Raw genomic sequence first — 17,491 nt, 5'->3', positions numbered from 1 at the left:
GCTGGTGTGGTCATGTGAAGAGGAGGGACATGGGGTATTTCGGTGGAAGAATGCTGAGAATGGAGACGCCAAGCAGGAGGAAAAGAGAAAGGCCAAAAATGAGGTTAAGATGTGGTGCAGGAAGACGTGCAGGTGGTTGATTTGAAAGGAGAGATGTAGAATTTCTTTATAATTAAATGGACGTCCTAGGGCTATTTGACCTCTCATACATCTGGCCAGATTTTAAAAGCTGTCCTGAAATATCTCCCTAGCTACAAATGCATATAATATGCACATAATGCGGTGTACATGTAGACGTGCACATGCAAAGGGACTGAGCAACAACTGTGGGCAAGTTGAATCATTAAAGATCAAGCAGTATATACATTAAGAGGAAAGGCGTAATCTCCTGAAATATGCCAAGATGCTAAGAAAGATTGTTTTCTTCCAATCTCTACTTCAAATTGTAAAAAACTGCATTGGAGGATAATGCATATTTCGTACAGAACTCAGGATAACGCACTGCAATCATCTTTAGTGTATTTACTTAATGCTCCTCAATTAGGCTTTAGAAACAAATGACTTGTCACTTTGAATTAGAGCCATCATAAAGCACAGCTGTGTGTGTGTGTGTGTGTGTGTGTGTGTGTGTGTGTGAGAGAGAGAGCGTGCAGCAGTGAATGGAAAGGACATGTAGTGAAAAGGTGATCTGCAGTCAGTGTTTTTGTAGCTCAGCTTGTTTAAGTAGATGTTAGAAAAATGCAGGTCTTTCTGTCTGCTCCATGTAAACACACGCACGCACGCACGCACGCACACGCACGCACGCACGCACGCACACACACACACACACACACACACACACACAACCCCACCACGGCTTTCTGTTCTTTCTTTCTGCACACTCATCTCCGAATACAGATGAATAAGGCGAATGCAGATGGAGATGAATGCGCCTCTGCTCACTCCTCATTGCAATTTTCCACTTTTGTCTAGAGCGGAGCAGAATTATAGAGCAGACTGTTTTACACTCAGCCTGGAACGCCTGCTAATCACCCGCCGTGTGTGACCGTGTGTTGCAGAGCAGAGCTGTGTGTGTCACCTTCATAACCTGCCCCTTATGTTTTTTTCCCATTTTTTCCCCCTTTCTGTCTCATCTTTTTCTCTCTAATCTTCTGCCCATTTTGTGTGTATATATGTACCCTCACTATTATGTGTATGTGTGCAGCATGGTGCTACACTGGTATCAGTATTTGGCACAGGTAAATGCAGCAGCAGCAGGTGGGACAGTGGAATAAATTGCTGGCTCTGGTGTTATGTGTGATCTTGGCAGGCCCATTGTGTTGGCATGAACTACATAAGTACGGCACGCTCTGTTTTAAAGGTGGAAAAGATCACTGGTTTGGAAAAGGAGAAGGATGGGTTTCTTGTACTATGAGTTTTTCAGACACACCCTAAAACAATAAGGCACAGAATTGTATTTTTCATAAACGCCAGATAAAGATACGTAGCCAGCTGTATTTATGCACGGAAGCTGTTTTGTGATGTGTTTCACGACTGTGTAGTGTTTGTCAAAATAAAGGTGAAAATACCAATTTAAAGTTATTTGAAGAGCACTTTTTAACAATGGACATTCTCAAAGCAGCTTTACAGAGATATAGCCGATATAAAGTTGTATAAAAGAGTGTATAAGTTTAGTGCCTATAAGTTTATCCCTTATGAGCGAGCCAGTGGCGGCAGTGAGGAGAAAAAAAAACTCCCTGCAATGGCATGAGGAAGAAAACTTGAGAGGAACGAGACTCAGAAGGAAACCTGTCCTCATCTGGGTGGCACAGAATTCTAATTCTTTGCATGTCCATCATTGTTAATGTGTGCAGTAAGGGGTGCTTAAATGCAAAACTGTTCATGCAACCTGCGGTCCTGAGCTCTTGTAGTAGAATGTTAATATTCAGTTTGTATTGCGCTTTTAACAATGGATATTGTCTCTCAAATAAGCTTTACACAGATAAAGTGGTAATAAAAATTTGTACACGTTTGATATCTACTCGTGATGCATGGAGTGTATAAAAGTATACACTAAGCGGATATCTTACTTTAAGGAGTCATTTCTAGATAACAATATAATATTAAAACTACACAAACCAGGCATAACTTTATGGCAACTGATCAGGCATAGCATTATGACCACCTGCCTAATTTTGTGTTGGTTCCCATTTTGCTCGCAAAACAGTCCAGACCTGTCGAGCATTAACAGCTTTAACTTCTTCAGCAATTTGAGCTACAGGAGCTCATCTGTTGGATCGGACCACACGGACCAGCCTTCACTCCTCACGTGCAACATTGAGCCTCGTCCGCCCGTGACCCTGTCGCCGTTTCACCACTGTTCCTTACTTAAACCACTTTAAATAGATACTGACCACTGCAGAACAAAACATCCCACAAGAGCTGCAGTTTTGGAGATGCTCTGACCCAGTTGTCAAGCTCTCAAATTCTTACGCTCGCCCATTTTTCCTGCTTCCAACATCAACTTTGAAGACAAAATGTTCACTTGCTCCTGAAAAAATCTCACTTATTTACAGGTGCCACGATGAAGAGATAATCAGTGTTATTCAGGTCATAATGTTGTATGTGCTCATAAAGTTATGTCTGATCAGTGTATATATACAATATCTGTCCCTATTGTCCAATATTTGAACTCACATCAAGCATGATGGTCAATGGGAGCAGTCCAATTAATGCCTTTATGTCGGTTTCCCTCATCCAGAACTGTCTTTAATTTTCTGAAAAGCTTTGAAGTTTCGTGTTAAGCTAAAATGTCAGTGGTTTGAAATGTCAGTGGGAACTGTTCGAGATGGAGCGGAAATGTTGGTGCCGAGTAGATTTTTAAGAAGGTGTGTGATTATAGTGAACTATGAGCGACTGCAAAATGGCCTTTTGATTGCTGTTTCGATTTTTTGATAACAGCAGACACAGATGAACTCAAAAAGCTTGAAGTGTTTTTCAGTTGAAAAAAAAAAAGATTTATTAAAGCTCAAACTTGTTCTCTGTGTGTGTTCATAGCTGGTGGCAGTGTATGACGAGCAGGACCCTCATCATGGTGGAGACGGCACGAGCGCGAGCTCCACGGGAAGCCAGAGTCCGGATGTGTTCAGCAGGGGAGAGCTCAGCTCAGGCACGCCATCTGCCTTCCAGCCGTACCAGAACAGCAGCGAGATCGAGGTCACACCGTTGGCCCTGCGCACCAGTGAGTCTCACATATGCATCCACATCGGGGAAAAGTATGAGTGTGTAGAAGTGTATAAGATGCTGGATGTCCAGGTACAGCAGAGTAGGCAGGTATAATCACAGGAGGGAGAGAAACACAGAAACATGCTCAGAAGCACAGACAGATCGAGAGAACACTAAGGATGAACATACAGTATCTATGAGCGGAAGTAGCAGGTCTGCCAGATCTTTACTCACAGAAAACACTTTTGCTTTGGGCTTGATGGGAATACAATTGGTGTGCTTGGCTTGACTCTTGAATAAAGTTTTTATGCTAAATAAGCCTCCTTTGTGTTTTTCTCTCAGACAGACATGCACACAGTAATGAATGCTGAGGTTGAGGCATGTTACCAGGCTATGGGACCATTGATTTGACTTATTATTTCTCTCCAAAAGCGAGCACAGAGGGGGGCTGAACTAGAGTACAAGTCCGTGCATTCACCCTGTGATGGAGAACTATCAGCAGGATATCCGTTCTTTACTGTGTGTAAAGATCTGGCAGACCTGCTCGGTGCTAGAATGGCAGGAACGTTCTTTAGGATTATTCTTGTGACTACTGAATAACCTTGTATACTGATTGTTCGGTGCGAAGAGGTTTGGTGCCATGACCCAATCTAGACTGCTGAATATGTCACTAACTTAGTTTCCCATTGGGCAAATGATCTTGTTTGTTTTACCATTTCTATATTTGAGTAGTTGGGTTTTAAGCATCAAGCAGTGGCTCAACCTTCTAAAAACCCTTAACTTTCTGACCAACAGTCCATTATCTAACCCGCCAAAGTACCACTGCCCCAGCAAGTTTGTTTAATCTTGGTTAGTGATGCGGTTGCTTGGCCAGTGTACCACTTGGACACAATTAAAGCTTTCAATAAGCAAAACTGACCAAAATAGTAGAAAAAAGCATTTAGTGTATTATATTTTCCGGTAGTGATGTAATTAATCTCACTCACATTGTGTCCCCCCCCACTAACTCCTTTACTATTTACTACTATTTATGATGCTACTACTATTTATTACTATTTACGACTGTTTTATATAGAGCAATATATTGGGGCAGGGAGAAATTTTACCCCAGGCAACATCTTTGGATAGCTGGTCAGCTAGTCCACAATATAGATATGGATAAAGACTAAATAGATATAGTTTTTAATGCCACACTAATACAATGTTAATATCTTGGGCAATTATGTGCAATAATTTCAGTCAAATAATAATAATAATAATGATGGTAATTAATGATAACTACACCGGATGGATAAAAGTATTGGGACACCTGTCCTTTCCTGCCATATGTGGTTCTTCTCCAAACTGTTACAACGAAATTCGAGGCACACATTCGCAAAGGACATCTTTGGATGCCCAACCTGTTCCAGCATGGCAATGCCCCTGTGCACAAAGCGAGCTCCATGAAGATCTGCTTTACATGATTTGTAGAGGAAGATCTTGAGTGGCCTGCTATAGAGCTCTGATCTCAACCCTACTGAACACCTTTGGGATGAATTGCAACACTAACTGCATTCCAGGCCTCCTCAACTTTATCAGAACCTGACTTTACTAACACCCTTGTGGCTGATGAACACAAATGTCCACAAGCACACACCAAAATCTAGTGGAACATCTTCCCAGAAGAGTGGAGGGAATTATAAGTGGATGATATGGTGCATGATTGAAGTCTGGCATTTATTTGCCATCTGTTTTACTGCTGCTACACATTTCATTTCACTTAATAGGTAACTTAATATGTATATTTTATTTACATTTTGCATATTGAAATTTTACTTCAATTTTAATTTTACTGTAAACAACTGCAGCCCAAAAATTAGCAATTACCTGTCAACTTAAAACCCCAATAAAAAGAGAAGAATGATTCTCTGTATTATACACTCCACTTATGTTCCTCAGGTGGCTTCAGTTTTTGTTTAATGTTTCAGCTTTCTGGTAAATGAATGCCAAGCTGAAAGAGATTGCTATGAATTGCTGTACTTGAGTGTCATCAGTTGTAGACTGATTTTAAAGTGCACTGTTGGTAATAATATAGCGCCCTATCAAAGAGAAAAGGCCATTGTTGTTTTTTGTTTTGTTTTTATCTTCAGTAATTCTTTTATCCAGGTTCATGTTAAATTTGAAGCCCATTCTGGAAACACCTGAAAGATTCACAACCTAAATAGTGCGCTAATCGGTTCGAGTGAGATTTCCCAGTTGGAACAGTGGCAAAAGTTTTCCTGAAATGTTTTCAAGGACTGCCACTACTAAATTCCTGCCTTGGAGCAACAGCTGGAATTGATTCTGTATAGAGAATAATAATAACAACTTTATTATAACATTTACGTGGTTAAATTAGACAGTTTCATTGTTTTACAGTTGATTCTTATTAAAGTTCAGGGTCTTTTCTTTCACCCTTAAACACAAAGCAGTTAATTTAAAGTTATCCTAAAAGAGAAAATTGACACTATTCTTTACTGTACAACTAAAGACTTTTCTGGAACGTTTTGGAGTCCCAAACCTTTATACGAGGTGATATCAAAAAGTTTTAAAACTAGTTTTGTCACACACAAACTGAGGGTAGCACTGGGGGAACGGACCTTCATATTAGTGGCAAAAAGAAAAAACATCCTGTGTATATCTGAAGCTTTGCAACTGGACATCACGTCTGCTATTCTGACCACGTGCGTACCCTGTCACAGAGCTCTCCTCACACGTGCGTTTTTACCACAAACAACATGATCTCACTTCTGCACCCACCATACTCTCCAGATTTGACTTCTGTGGACTTTGGGGGACCCTCTTCCCAAAGGTTGCCTTTTTGACACCATTGCGGAAATCCACCGCAAAGAGCAGAAAGTGCTTAACATGCTTTGAAAAGAAGACTTGCAGTAGCAGGAACTCTGGGAGTGCTGTATCGATCGTGTGTAAATAATCGTAGATACATTAAGTACTTTTTTGTAAACAGAGCTAGTCTTAAAACTTTTTGATGCCACCTCATATGAATGGCTATTGTAGGGATTCCTAATGCCTTTATATCACTAGATTTACACCAGAGCACCCGTTCAATACAGTGTTAGTCAAGTTCCTCTTCATGAACATATGTCTTTGTTATTAATACATGAAAAATGAGATTTATTGATTGTTGCTAGTGTTGAGTTTGGTTTTGGCCAAAATACTGAGAGCCTAGCTTTGCTTTTTAGCCACCATTGGTTATTGCTCATTCTTACCCTATTGCACAGTAATTTGAATTGACAGCATGGATCTCACACACACAAGCACACACACATTTCATCCAGAAGCCCAGGTGTTAGAGCTCTGGCTCCAAATGTTGGGTGTGTTATTAATTTACAGAGCTTTGCCGCAATTGCCAATTTAATTACGGCCACCCGGCTCAGTCTTTCTGCCTCCCTTTCCTCTGTTTCTCATCTGTTATTTTGGGTGCTTGTGTGTGTTTGCATGATTAAAACGTCTGGGTTGTTTGTGATGGGTTTATGAAGACGACCCCAGGAGGAGAGATGAGCACATTAGCAGCAGCAATATCTGGAATCAGCGCCGCGATTGCACCAGCGACGCCCCTCGAACTCGCTCGCCCCACCGCACAATCACAGCTATTCAAACTCATCAGGGCCCAGCTATCCTGTGATTGTTCTTCGTCTTCTCTCTCAGCACACGGTTGATTATTAAAAAACATGCAGATGAGGTCAAGCAACTAATAATCGAATTGGAGATGAGATGTAAATTGCGGTAATGAATGTAATTTGCTTGTAATTATGTGGAATCGAGGAGCGCTTTGACTTGCCTCACATGCAAGTCTTGTCTTAGGAAGAAGAGAAAGAGAAAACTTTTAATATGTTACAATTTTTTTTTTTGTTCGTCTGCTGCTGAATCTTAATGAGAGGAAGCCCACGATTGTAATTCTGAGAAACAGTTTTTCATTCCTCAATGGTACCCGAGAGCGTGTTTAGCATTGAATTCGAAAAATCTTTCTTTACTTTGGGATGTTTATCCCCCTCAAAACCAAAGTTTGTAACAGACATTAGTTATACCACAGCCAGCCATATATCAGATATTGCAAGCTTTAAAACGTACATTTTTAGCCGGAACCGGTCTAGCACCTTCACATTTCTTGCCTTACTCATTGCTTGATTGGGTGGCTAATTGGCAGACCCCTTGTGAGTAAGAATTGATAGCCAAATCTATTCTAGGCCACTGATCTTTAGGCGGTAGGATTTGCCATATAATGTGTGGAAAATAATGCTGTTTGAAACTCCCAGGTCTACATTATTAGTTCATGCTAATTCCCAAGCGACTTCCTGCCATGCATGTTTCAATAGTTCGAAGAGGCATTTCATTTAATTCAGTTGGTGTTCTGATTTGATTAGAAATTATGCCACATATCACATTAGGTCCTTTTTTTTAAATGAAGTTCTAGGTTATCTATATATGGACTGAATGCTGTTCATCAAGCTTTGCGAGTCTGCAGTAGGCGAGTGTTTGAGTTCCCGAGATTTCAAGTGGCCTTAAGGGAATCAGAGGTGCTCATTAGGAGAGGAAAGTGCGGCTCTGAGGCACCCTTCCCTCAGGCACTCTGGCTTCTATGCTCCCACACTAATGCTTCCCCTGGCTCTCTTTAGTTTGCTACCTCCGTCCTGCAATCTTTCTGTACGTGGTGTTCGTTTCGGTTCTTACCTGGCGCCCCTGAAGAATTGCATTTATTCATTTTGCCGATTCTTTTTATCCAGAGTGACTTCCAATCGAGATATGATGCATTTGAGAGCGCCTTGATAAAGACTTACAGTGGTATATTGGCACTGATTGAACTTTCCAGTCAGTTGCCCAAAGCCTTAACCAGCGATCCCTCAGTGTCAGTAGTAACCAGTTAGACATGACAAGTAACCAAACTTTCACTAAATCACCAGTTAACAGCCTGCAAGTGTTCTTTTGTTGGCTTTTGTGTCTCTGCTGGTATTGATTTGATCACTGTGGTTTTGTAGTTAGCCTCGCATTTGGCCATCACAGTACCTGTGGGGGGCCACTTCCCTCCAGGGAGCATGAGTAGAGGGGGGAGCCTGGGGGGCATCATGCTGATCACTCACAGGCTACTGGACCATTAGGGGATTCCCTGCAGGGAAAATAGTGGACACCTATGGATCAGCCATCATTTGGCAATCAATTTGCTTTGTAGCTCTGCTTTCGCGGACATCTCTCTCTCTGTCTGTCCATCCTTCCTGAATTGAGGCTTCATAAAATCATTTAAAGGACATCGAAGGACTTAGAGCCTCATGCAATTTCACAGCAGTCATTGATCCACCTGGAAAAAAGGGAACAACATTTTAAGTGCAGGTGGTCAAGATTATTTGAGCTTTTTAGAAGCTTGTCTGGGTATATTTTTTTTTTAGAAATGGTGCTAACTTTTGTATTATTAGTGCGCTTCTAACTTTCTTTCGAGTCTTCCTCACTGTCCTGCATTTATCGACTCCTGCATTCGACGGCTGAGCTCTGCAATACCATCAGCAAATATAATGTCAAGAATCATATCTCTAGGTAAGCATAGCAAAGACTGGACAATTTTAATTTGACTGCACCTAGAGGATTGAAAGTTTCTCTCTCCGTTTGTCTTTATTGACCGCTCTTCCCAGAGCTTAAATGAAATCCTGGTCTAATAAATGCAGGCTCAAACATTCGCACTCTGCCTTGTGCTCTCTTCGTCAGCTTTATCTGACATTGAGGGGTCTTTGCAGGAGTGAGTTAGAGCCAGAGTTTATTAGTTGTGGCATCTCTTAATCATCCAGGCTTCCTCCATTAGAAGCTCAGCATGAAGGAGCACACATGGAGACTGATAAAGAAGAAACGGAGGCAGACTGAGGCTGGGCTTTATTGCTCATGTGGGTTGCAGGCTCACGTAATTCAAACTACCAGTCATAAAACTATAAATGTGCCACCCTTTAATATGAAGCTTATTATAGCTAATTGTTGTAACCGTTGACACTGTTAAATGGGTAAAGAACCGATCCAGTGATGAAGTGTGAAATGTGCAGATGGATAAAACGCTCCTTTGCACTGATGGGAGTGTATTCAATTGTTAGAAATGGCTGTCTGAGGTGAATCAGAGTGTCGGTGTGTCAGAGTTGAAGCTTCTCGTTTGCCTCGAGACAAATTCATGCCGTGCCAGAGTGGCATCAGAGTTCTCCCTGCACTTTTTCCGACACGTTTTCAATGTCTCTGTTGTAGTAGGCTGGTTTATTGTGATCGCAGGTCATGTATAATCCTCTATACACCTGCAGGCTTTTCTAACCCTTCATCTTCCTCACCCTGACAAGTTCAAATCAATGCACTTCTTAAAAATAAAAAAATAAAGTACCAAGCCTCAAACTGCACTTGCAAACTCGCTGAGCGCGAGCTGAAACAGAGCTGCAGGCCCGTCACGCCCTCTCGAACCCTTCTTCCACAGAGACATATGCATGTTAGGATCATTAACGATGTCACCCAGTCGTTGCCATTCAACCGACGCGGTGCCTTTCAGGCGCCCGAATTCAAAGCTCCGACTACAAAGCTTCTGCTTCTTCTGAGGCCGCCGCTTCATGAATGCATGCGAAAGCAAGATCTGATCCGCGCCCTCGCCCTGTCAGTCCCTGTGGCTCCGTCGCAAACGCACCCACACACGATATTTGCAGAAAGCATTCAGATTAGTAGGCAAAACTTCGGAGTTTGTTAGACTTCTTGCTGACACTCGTGTCACCGCTACACCTTTTTTTCCAGTGTATTCTCTTTTCTCTTTTTGCTCTTTGGTGCTTTATGCTGGTAGGTTACAGTAGGTCTAATTGGGGCTCAGTCAAAAGTTCCATTATGTTTTACTTGTCTTTTTATTCCCCACTGGACTTTCACTGTAGAAACTTAACAGCAAACGGGGACATGAGAGAGATTACCCTAATTATTCTCAAAGTTTATAGAATAGGAACTTCGCCACAGCTGGCTGCTTTGGTGTTGTGTGCTCCATGTTGGAGAATCTTTATACAGATTAGAGGCAAATGAAAAACAACACATTTTATTGAATTTTTCCGTATGTCCTTTATATAAAAAAGCTGTTTCACTGGCTTTCATGTGTATGCCAGAAAGCTACCACTAACATTGAAGACGATATAACATCTACTCTTTGTTTTGCCTTTGATAACTTTGTGGATTTGTTGTTGACTGTCTTTGCCAGTGCTTGGTATGAGAAATCTCGCTTATTCTCCTGCTAATGAACTCTGCTTTGTTGTACATGAGAAATTCAGGCAAGATCTTAAACGGGATCCCTGTCTGCTCATACATCTGTGTGGAAAAGTGGTAACTTGGCGATTGAGACGTTGGACTTCCGACGCAATTAAATCCCAGCACCGACAAGCTGCCGCTGTTTGACCCTTAAGGAAGACCCCTAGAACTAAACTGCTCAGATATATAAATGTAATAATTGTCAGTCTCTCTGGATAATGACAGCTACCAAAATTGTCATAAATGTGTCGACTAGAACACTTAGCAGGCTATGAGGTAGCTGCTGTTTAGCTCATGAAATGACTTTGGATGTATTTTTTTGATTATCCTCTTGGGTCACAGGCCTCGCTGGATGAGACATGGGAAAGTATGTTGGAATTTGCTGATAGTGATGTTGATCTGGCTTCTCTTGAGCGCTTTTTCTTTCTGCCTTTACTATCCCACCCATTTTGTTACATTACACAGGCTGACTATGTCTGGACTGTGTGCCTTGGTAATTATAAATAGCCCGAATCTTTCATTTAGTGTAAAAACACAGTGCAAGTAATTAAGCCGAGTGCTGTTTTGGCCCCAAGATCATGTCTTTGATCTTGAGAAAACATTTTCTCTGCTATTTTTTATGTTGTTATTTTTTAACTACTTTGACTGCATCGGCTTAATTCCCAGTACATGGCTGTGCAATATTCAGGCCCTGAAGACTAAAAGATTTGACATATTCAGGCTTTAAGAAGTTTAAAATCTCGCATTTGTTAATTGCCGCTATAAAGCAGTAACACAATTATGACATATTTCAGCTCTGCTGATTAAAATGCTAAAAAGATTAAAATCCTGGCGTTTGTTTGTGTTGATTTGATTGGTTTCCTGTTATCTGCTGCTTTTCTCCTTCTTGAAAATCCTAAACCTTTCATAAGCGGCGTGCGTGCTCCAGAAAGATGGTTGCGTATGATGGTGCATCTTGAGCTAGCATTAGTCCCCTACTCTCTTCTTAAATTGCTAACTCCCTGTTGTTCCGCGTTGATCCCGGCACGCTGAATCACAACAGAACCAGTAGGGGTTTAATTGTGTCTTGACAACACTCATCACTTTAGATGAGCCCAAATTAGAGCAGCAGAAATTGGTTCCTGATGACATCACAGCTTGGTTTTTGGGAGCCTGATGACATAACAGCGGGGGGTTCTCGATCCCATTGACATCACTGTAGGGTTTTGCCATCTTCGTGATGCCGCAGTGGGATTTGGGTGTAGACCAGTTGGTCAGTGAACCCGCCTGACCTGGTTGACTTTTTCCGGCACAGCGCCCACACTCGCCATGAAGCTCCAACTGGTTCTGAAACATTCTGTCCCTTAGACTTGTTATTCAGAGTGGTTCCTGTAAATCAAATTACCATGGCATTCATGCAGTAGTGCTGTGGATTAATGACAATGACAATTAAGTGCTGTGGATTAATGACAATTTTTGTTCAAAAATTAACATTTTGTTTAGTTGTGAAGATATAAGCATCTAGAATATATAATTAATTTAATGTTGTATAATAATTAAATAATATATTCATAAATGTAATATCAAAATGTAATATCGATTATAAATTGTATAAATTAGTGGTTGGTTTATATATATATATATATATATATATATATATATATATATATATATATATCATCTCAAGTCAAATTTATTTGTATAGCGCTTTTCACAACAGACATTGTCTCAAAGCAGCTTTACAGAAATCAACAGTCAAAGTGAATGATGTGTATTTATCCCTGATGAGCAGCCGTGGCAACTGTGGCAAGGAAAAACCCCCCTAGATGTTATGAGGAAGAAACCTTGAGAGGAACCTGACTCAAAAGGGGAACCCATGAGCACTGGAGTATAAGATTATAAGTGACGTTCTTTCTACAGTCTTTATATATATATATATATATATATATATAGATAGATAGATAGATAGATAGATAGAGTGATTTACATTAAGATGGATTAATCTTCACTGCAGTACAGATATAATTTCCGCAAGTTTCTCTGACAAACCGCTTTTAGCTAGATACATTTTTACTATCTCTTTCCAGATCAACACACACACGATGTTGAATGTTGCCACAGCATGGTGCAGTTCTTGTCCTGGCAAAGTCTTTCTCCTACTACAGACCCCTCTTTGTGTTCTGCATCATCGTCTTTGAAATGGAACCGTTCTTTCCGGTTTGATCAGAGATGAAAGCTCGCTGTGGAACAGATCGGAGAGTTCCACCGATCCACCGAGAGTTCCATTGCGTGGCAATGTCCGCTCATCGAGGCGGTGACAGACCGTCCGAAATAATTATGCTTTTTCTTTATCTGATGAGGTGAAGCAAGGCCGAGTTGAACAGTTGCATCATTTCAAATCGATTTCTTCTGTTTTTGTTTTTTGTTGTTGTTGTTATTCTCACTTCGAAAAACCATTTTGTGGGATTTTATAATTCCTCTCAGTACAAACACTGCTGGGAAAAGCCTGTTCAGCTCGCAAGTATTAAAAGTTTCATCAGAAGAATTTGTTTAGTGTGTGGATTTCATAAAATTGGCATCCGCAGAAGTGATGTATGGCGCTGCACAGCAGGTCTGGTGATGTCATGAAGCACCTAAATAAGCAGCAGTGCAATAGGGAATGAATAGGAAATATCATAACATCAGGCAGCAGCAGAAACTATTAAATATACACATAACCAGGTCTGTGTTTGAGAGTAAACATACCATGTGTGGGCGAATAGACATATGAGCTCACCATGTACCCAAAAAGCAGTGAAATGTGCTGTGGAGCAGTGAGATTTCAGACAAAATGGTAATATGATAGAGATGGAATCTTTATATCACTGTATTTTTTTTGGCATATAATAAGGCTAGCTAACAGATATTTTTGTAAGTGACTGAAATGTGGAATTCTCCAGCACTATAAAATATTAAAGCGATGTAATGGCACAATATTTGTCAATGTTGTCTATGCATTCCACTTGAATAGAAGTTTGATTTGACTTTAATGCTATTTCTTGCATTGCGTGTGATAGGAAACACATCACCCAGTGACAAACTCCAGTGACGTGACTCACGGCCTTGATCCAGACAGCCCCCTTTGAAATTACGTGACATCGCTGATTATGACTGGCAGCAGCGACTAGATTTACAGCTTTTATCTTTAGGTTGCTTATCCCATGAGGTCCTTGTCTGGGGGACGAATAGTTTGATGGTATTTACACTGAGCACTGGAGCTATGCAGAGATGTTTGGTTAGCTGATTAGGATTCCTTGAGGGAGTACAGATATTTAGGGAGTATATATTCAGCTCAGCTGGTCTGCTCTGGACGTCGGGGTGGCATTCCTGAGTGTCGCGTTAATTATCCTCCCCTGTGTAACAGCACTCTCCATCCATTCCTACCATGTGGGAAATGTCGGCCCAGATGGGGCAGGTTTTATTTGGAGAACGGTCAAGTTTTTCCTTTCCATTGCCAGAGGATAGGGCTGGAAATCTCCGGGTACTTCACATACTTCTATACAGGGTGCCATGATGTATATATGCATCGTTGTTGATGCTTAATTTAGTGTTAAAAGACTATTTGCATTTAATTCGTTCAGATCACTTCTTTAAGACACCACATTAAAATAGATTTTGACATTCTCACATGATTCTCCTCGGCGACGCGAGTCTTTCGATACATCACATGTCTGTGTTTTCTGTGAGGGCCGGACCAGCGACATCACATGACGCTACCACATTACCCAACATTCAACTCTCCTCACTGTACTGAGCGTGTTGATATTTTTAGATTAGATTGGATCAGATTCAACTTTATTGTCATTACACAAGTACAAGGCAACAAAATGCAGTCACATGTCTGTGTTGCCAGATATCACAATAAAAAAAAAAAAACCTTGATATACATGACACACGAGAATTCGGTGAACGTTTCTCTTTTTTCTGTATTTTTTTTGCATTAATTTCCCAGAACAATTCAATCTTTTTTTCTCTTTTTTCTCATATATATATATATATATATATATATATATATATATATATATATATATATATATATATATAATATTTTGTTGAGAAAATATAAGCAAATTATGTGATTATTACAATGCACACATGATTTGTAGGGGTGAGTTAATATATTATTTATGCAAAAAAGGGTGAAAGCATGCACTTGCCTAGCTGATATATGGTGTATACTTTGCATTTTATATAGTATAATTTGTAGTTTGCATTTTCAGAAATGCTTGGATTTATTGGCTTGATTCATTCTCTTGATAAGAATATGCAAATGTCTACGAATCATCATACATATCAAATTTTAATACGTGAATATAAAATCTGTGTTCTCTAACGCTCCACGGGTGTAAATACTCTGTCCTTGTATTTACATCCGTGTTAATACAGACTCAGTTCTAAGACATGTATGATTGATTCTTCCAGTTCCTCTGCTAATCTCAGTCTGATGACTACAATTGTTTATTAAAACAGGCTGCTTTGCTCCGCTCTCATCTCTGAAAGGCCTCGGCTCCATTATTCCCTACTTGTTCATGAAATTGAATTTTGAATTATGAGACTTGAAGTGTTTTTTTTTGTTTTTTGTTGTTGTTGTTTTTTCTTTTTTTTTCTTTCCTCTCAGAGTGGTGTGATTAGACAGCGAGTGAAATGATGCTCGGGTCCTAAATGGTCCACTCTGTCTCTCTAACTGAGACAGGAGGCTTTACTCAACTCAGTAGGGGCCTTTTGGAGTAGTCCATTCTTGGTTGGACACATTCAGTCTCTCTTGCTATTGGATCCCCCGTTCCCCAACATGCCCACCCCTGACCCTTCCTCTCCAACACTCTTCTAGACCCACCTACATGCTGGCTCTCTTTCTGTCTGTCCCATGTCTATTTTTATTCCACTTCTTCCTGTTCCAGTTCTGCGCTCTCTTTATCCTCTCCTGTCCTCCCTACTCTGTGTTGTGTCCCAACATCATGAGGAGTTTCTCATGCAGGTCCTTTCTCATGCTTTCCTAAACTGCTTAACTATTTACACTACTTTCTGCAGGTCACAGGTCTCTGTTTACTCAAGGCGGCGATAAAATTCCCCTCTCTCGTGCTATATTTAGAGCTTCTCTCCCTCAAAGCTGTTCACTCACATATCCCGTTAAAGCCAAAATCCTTAATGTCTTTTGGACATTGCTGTGTGAACAGCAAATTGAAAATATTCCCTGACTTTTTCCTTTTAGACTTTTTTTTTTTCCCCTTCTCAAGACAAATGCAAATGCAGGTTGAACTTTGCTTTTGAAGAGATCCCATGCCTTAATCTCCAGGGACATCAATATGGACACAGCATTGACATTTGGCTCTTTAAAAAAGTGGTCCATCAAAGACAGTATTTCATTTTGTATTCATTCAGCCAGACTCAGGCAACCCTCTGTGTTTCTAGGTGCCGGGAAAAAATTATTAGAATATCAAGGTCATGTTCATGATATCCTACTGAATCCATAAAACTGTGCCCAATTTATCCAGTCACCATATTTGCATAAAGAAAGGAGATATATTGAAAGAAGCGAGTGATGAAGCGAAATGGAATTAGTGCCCTGGCCTCCGTGCTGCTCGTCACTTTTCTTTTTTCCTTGCGTGTCCTCTGGCCGAACCTGATCTGTATTCCGCTGCGTGACGGGCCGCTGCTGGCAGCCAGTCAGGGACACTTTCCTCTGGCAACTAACTGGCCACAAGGACAAAATGGACACTCGGCCAATTTAAATGACTGGAAGCACGCAGTAATGTATTAGCAACCCGCGTTTCAAAAGACAGACTCAAGCGGCGCGGTCGCCGGTGTTGGCCAGCCAGGTGGAAACTTTTATCCTAACGACATTCAGAGTTCATTTATGGACCCGAGATTATTAGCGAATGCGGATAAAAAGAATTCCGAATCCCGGCACCGCGTGCCGAAGCTTATTTTAAAAGCCGTCACTCAGACGTATCGCTCTCCAACACGTTCTCCTCTTCTTCATTCGCTAATACTGAATTCATTAGGAAAGTATTCTCTTTCAAAGTGCGGTACATATGGTGTGAGGTCCAGAAAGCTGCTGTATTTCACTGCTGAATCAGTTCAACAGAACACTTGATGACTGATAGATCGGCTCGCATGTTGAGGGGTCGTGAGTGTGAATAAGTGATCAATGTAAATAGAATAGTGGAGAATTTGTAAATCTTATTAAATCTGTGGTATTTTAGGTGCTTCCGGTGGCACTTTGCGTTCCCATCCATTCACAGGATCTTTTATAGAACAGTAATGAAATTAGGTAAATGTTATTTTTTTTTTCTCCTTGTGTATCCTTTCTAGACATTTGCACTGTGTCTGTTAATTACAGACGAATCCCCCGTTGGACTATCTCTCTCTCACACGCGCACAAAGACACAGAGCAGCCCGAGGCAGTAGATTAGCGATGTAAATATGAGCTTTGTGAGTGTTGCTCCTGTGAGTTGAACCTAGTCTCTGGTGTACGGGGGTGGCAGACTTCTTAAGCGCTCACGCTGGGGCTGAAATTGCCCTTCCATCTCGTTAGGGGCCCTGGATGTCCCCCAACACACCTGAGATTGATGGCTGAGCAGCTTTAAGTGGTCGTCTGGGTTATTAAAGGCAGGGGAAGCCAATTTCTGTGTGGCGAAGAGCTAATCCGATCACACATTAGGAGTCTAGATTAGGGGAAAGGAGAGAGGGCGAACAGGGTTGGGGTTTGTATGTGGGTCAGTCTGTACTCATATTCGTGCAAAGATTTTGCATAATGGAGCCTCCAGCTCAGACCTTGGTGTACTCACAAAAAGCCCTTGTGCTCATGTCTGACACATTTCCCAGGGCAGCAGTAAGATCTTACTGTGGCTGTTTTTTTGGATGATAATGCAGAGCTATTTTTATTAGGAATGACCATCTGACATGAGAATAAAAACCCTGACTCTAGGAAAACTCCTTTTGTATCAGTCATGACAAAAGAAGTAAAAAAGAAATGGGTCAAGTCGGTGTGTTTTAC

At 41.0% G+C, this 17,491-nt stretch overlaps 1 protein-coding gene across 1 annotated transcript in view; it reads left to right on the top strand.

The window, feature by feature from the left end:
- Positions 1-2,686: 2,686 nt before the first annotated feature.
- Positions 2,687-17,491, top strand: part of pard3aa (par-3 family cell polarity regulator alpha, a) — a 252,196-nt gene continuing 237,391 nt past the window's right edge. Inside the window, exons 1-2 of the mRNA XM_046846135.1 lie at positions 2,687-2,725; positions 3,037-3,220. Of these exons, the coding sequence (XP_046702091.1) occupies positions 2,687-2,725; positions 3,037-3,220 (223 nt within the window). The remainder of the gene's footprint in view (positions 2,726-3,036; positions 3,221-17,491) is intronic.

This window comes from Silurus meridionalis, chromosome 4 (genome assembly GCF_014805685.1).
Source record: "Silurus meridionalis isolate SWU-2019-XX chromosome 4, ASM1480568v1, whole genome shotgun sequence".
Lineage (NCBI taxonomy): Eukaryota > Metazoa > Chordata > Actinopteri > Siluriformes > Siluridae > Silurus > Silurus meridionalis.
This window is presented reverse-complemented; position numbering and strand designations above follow the sequence as displayed.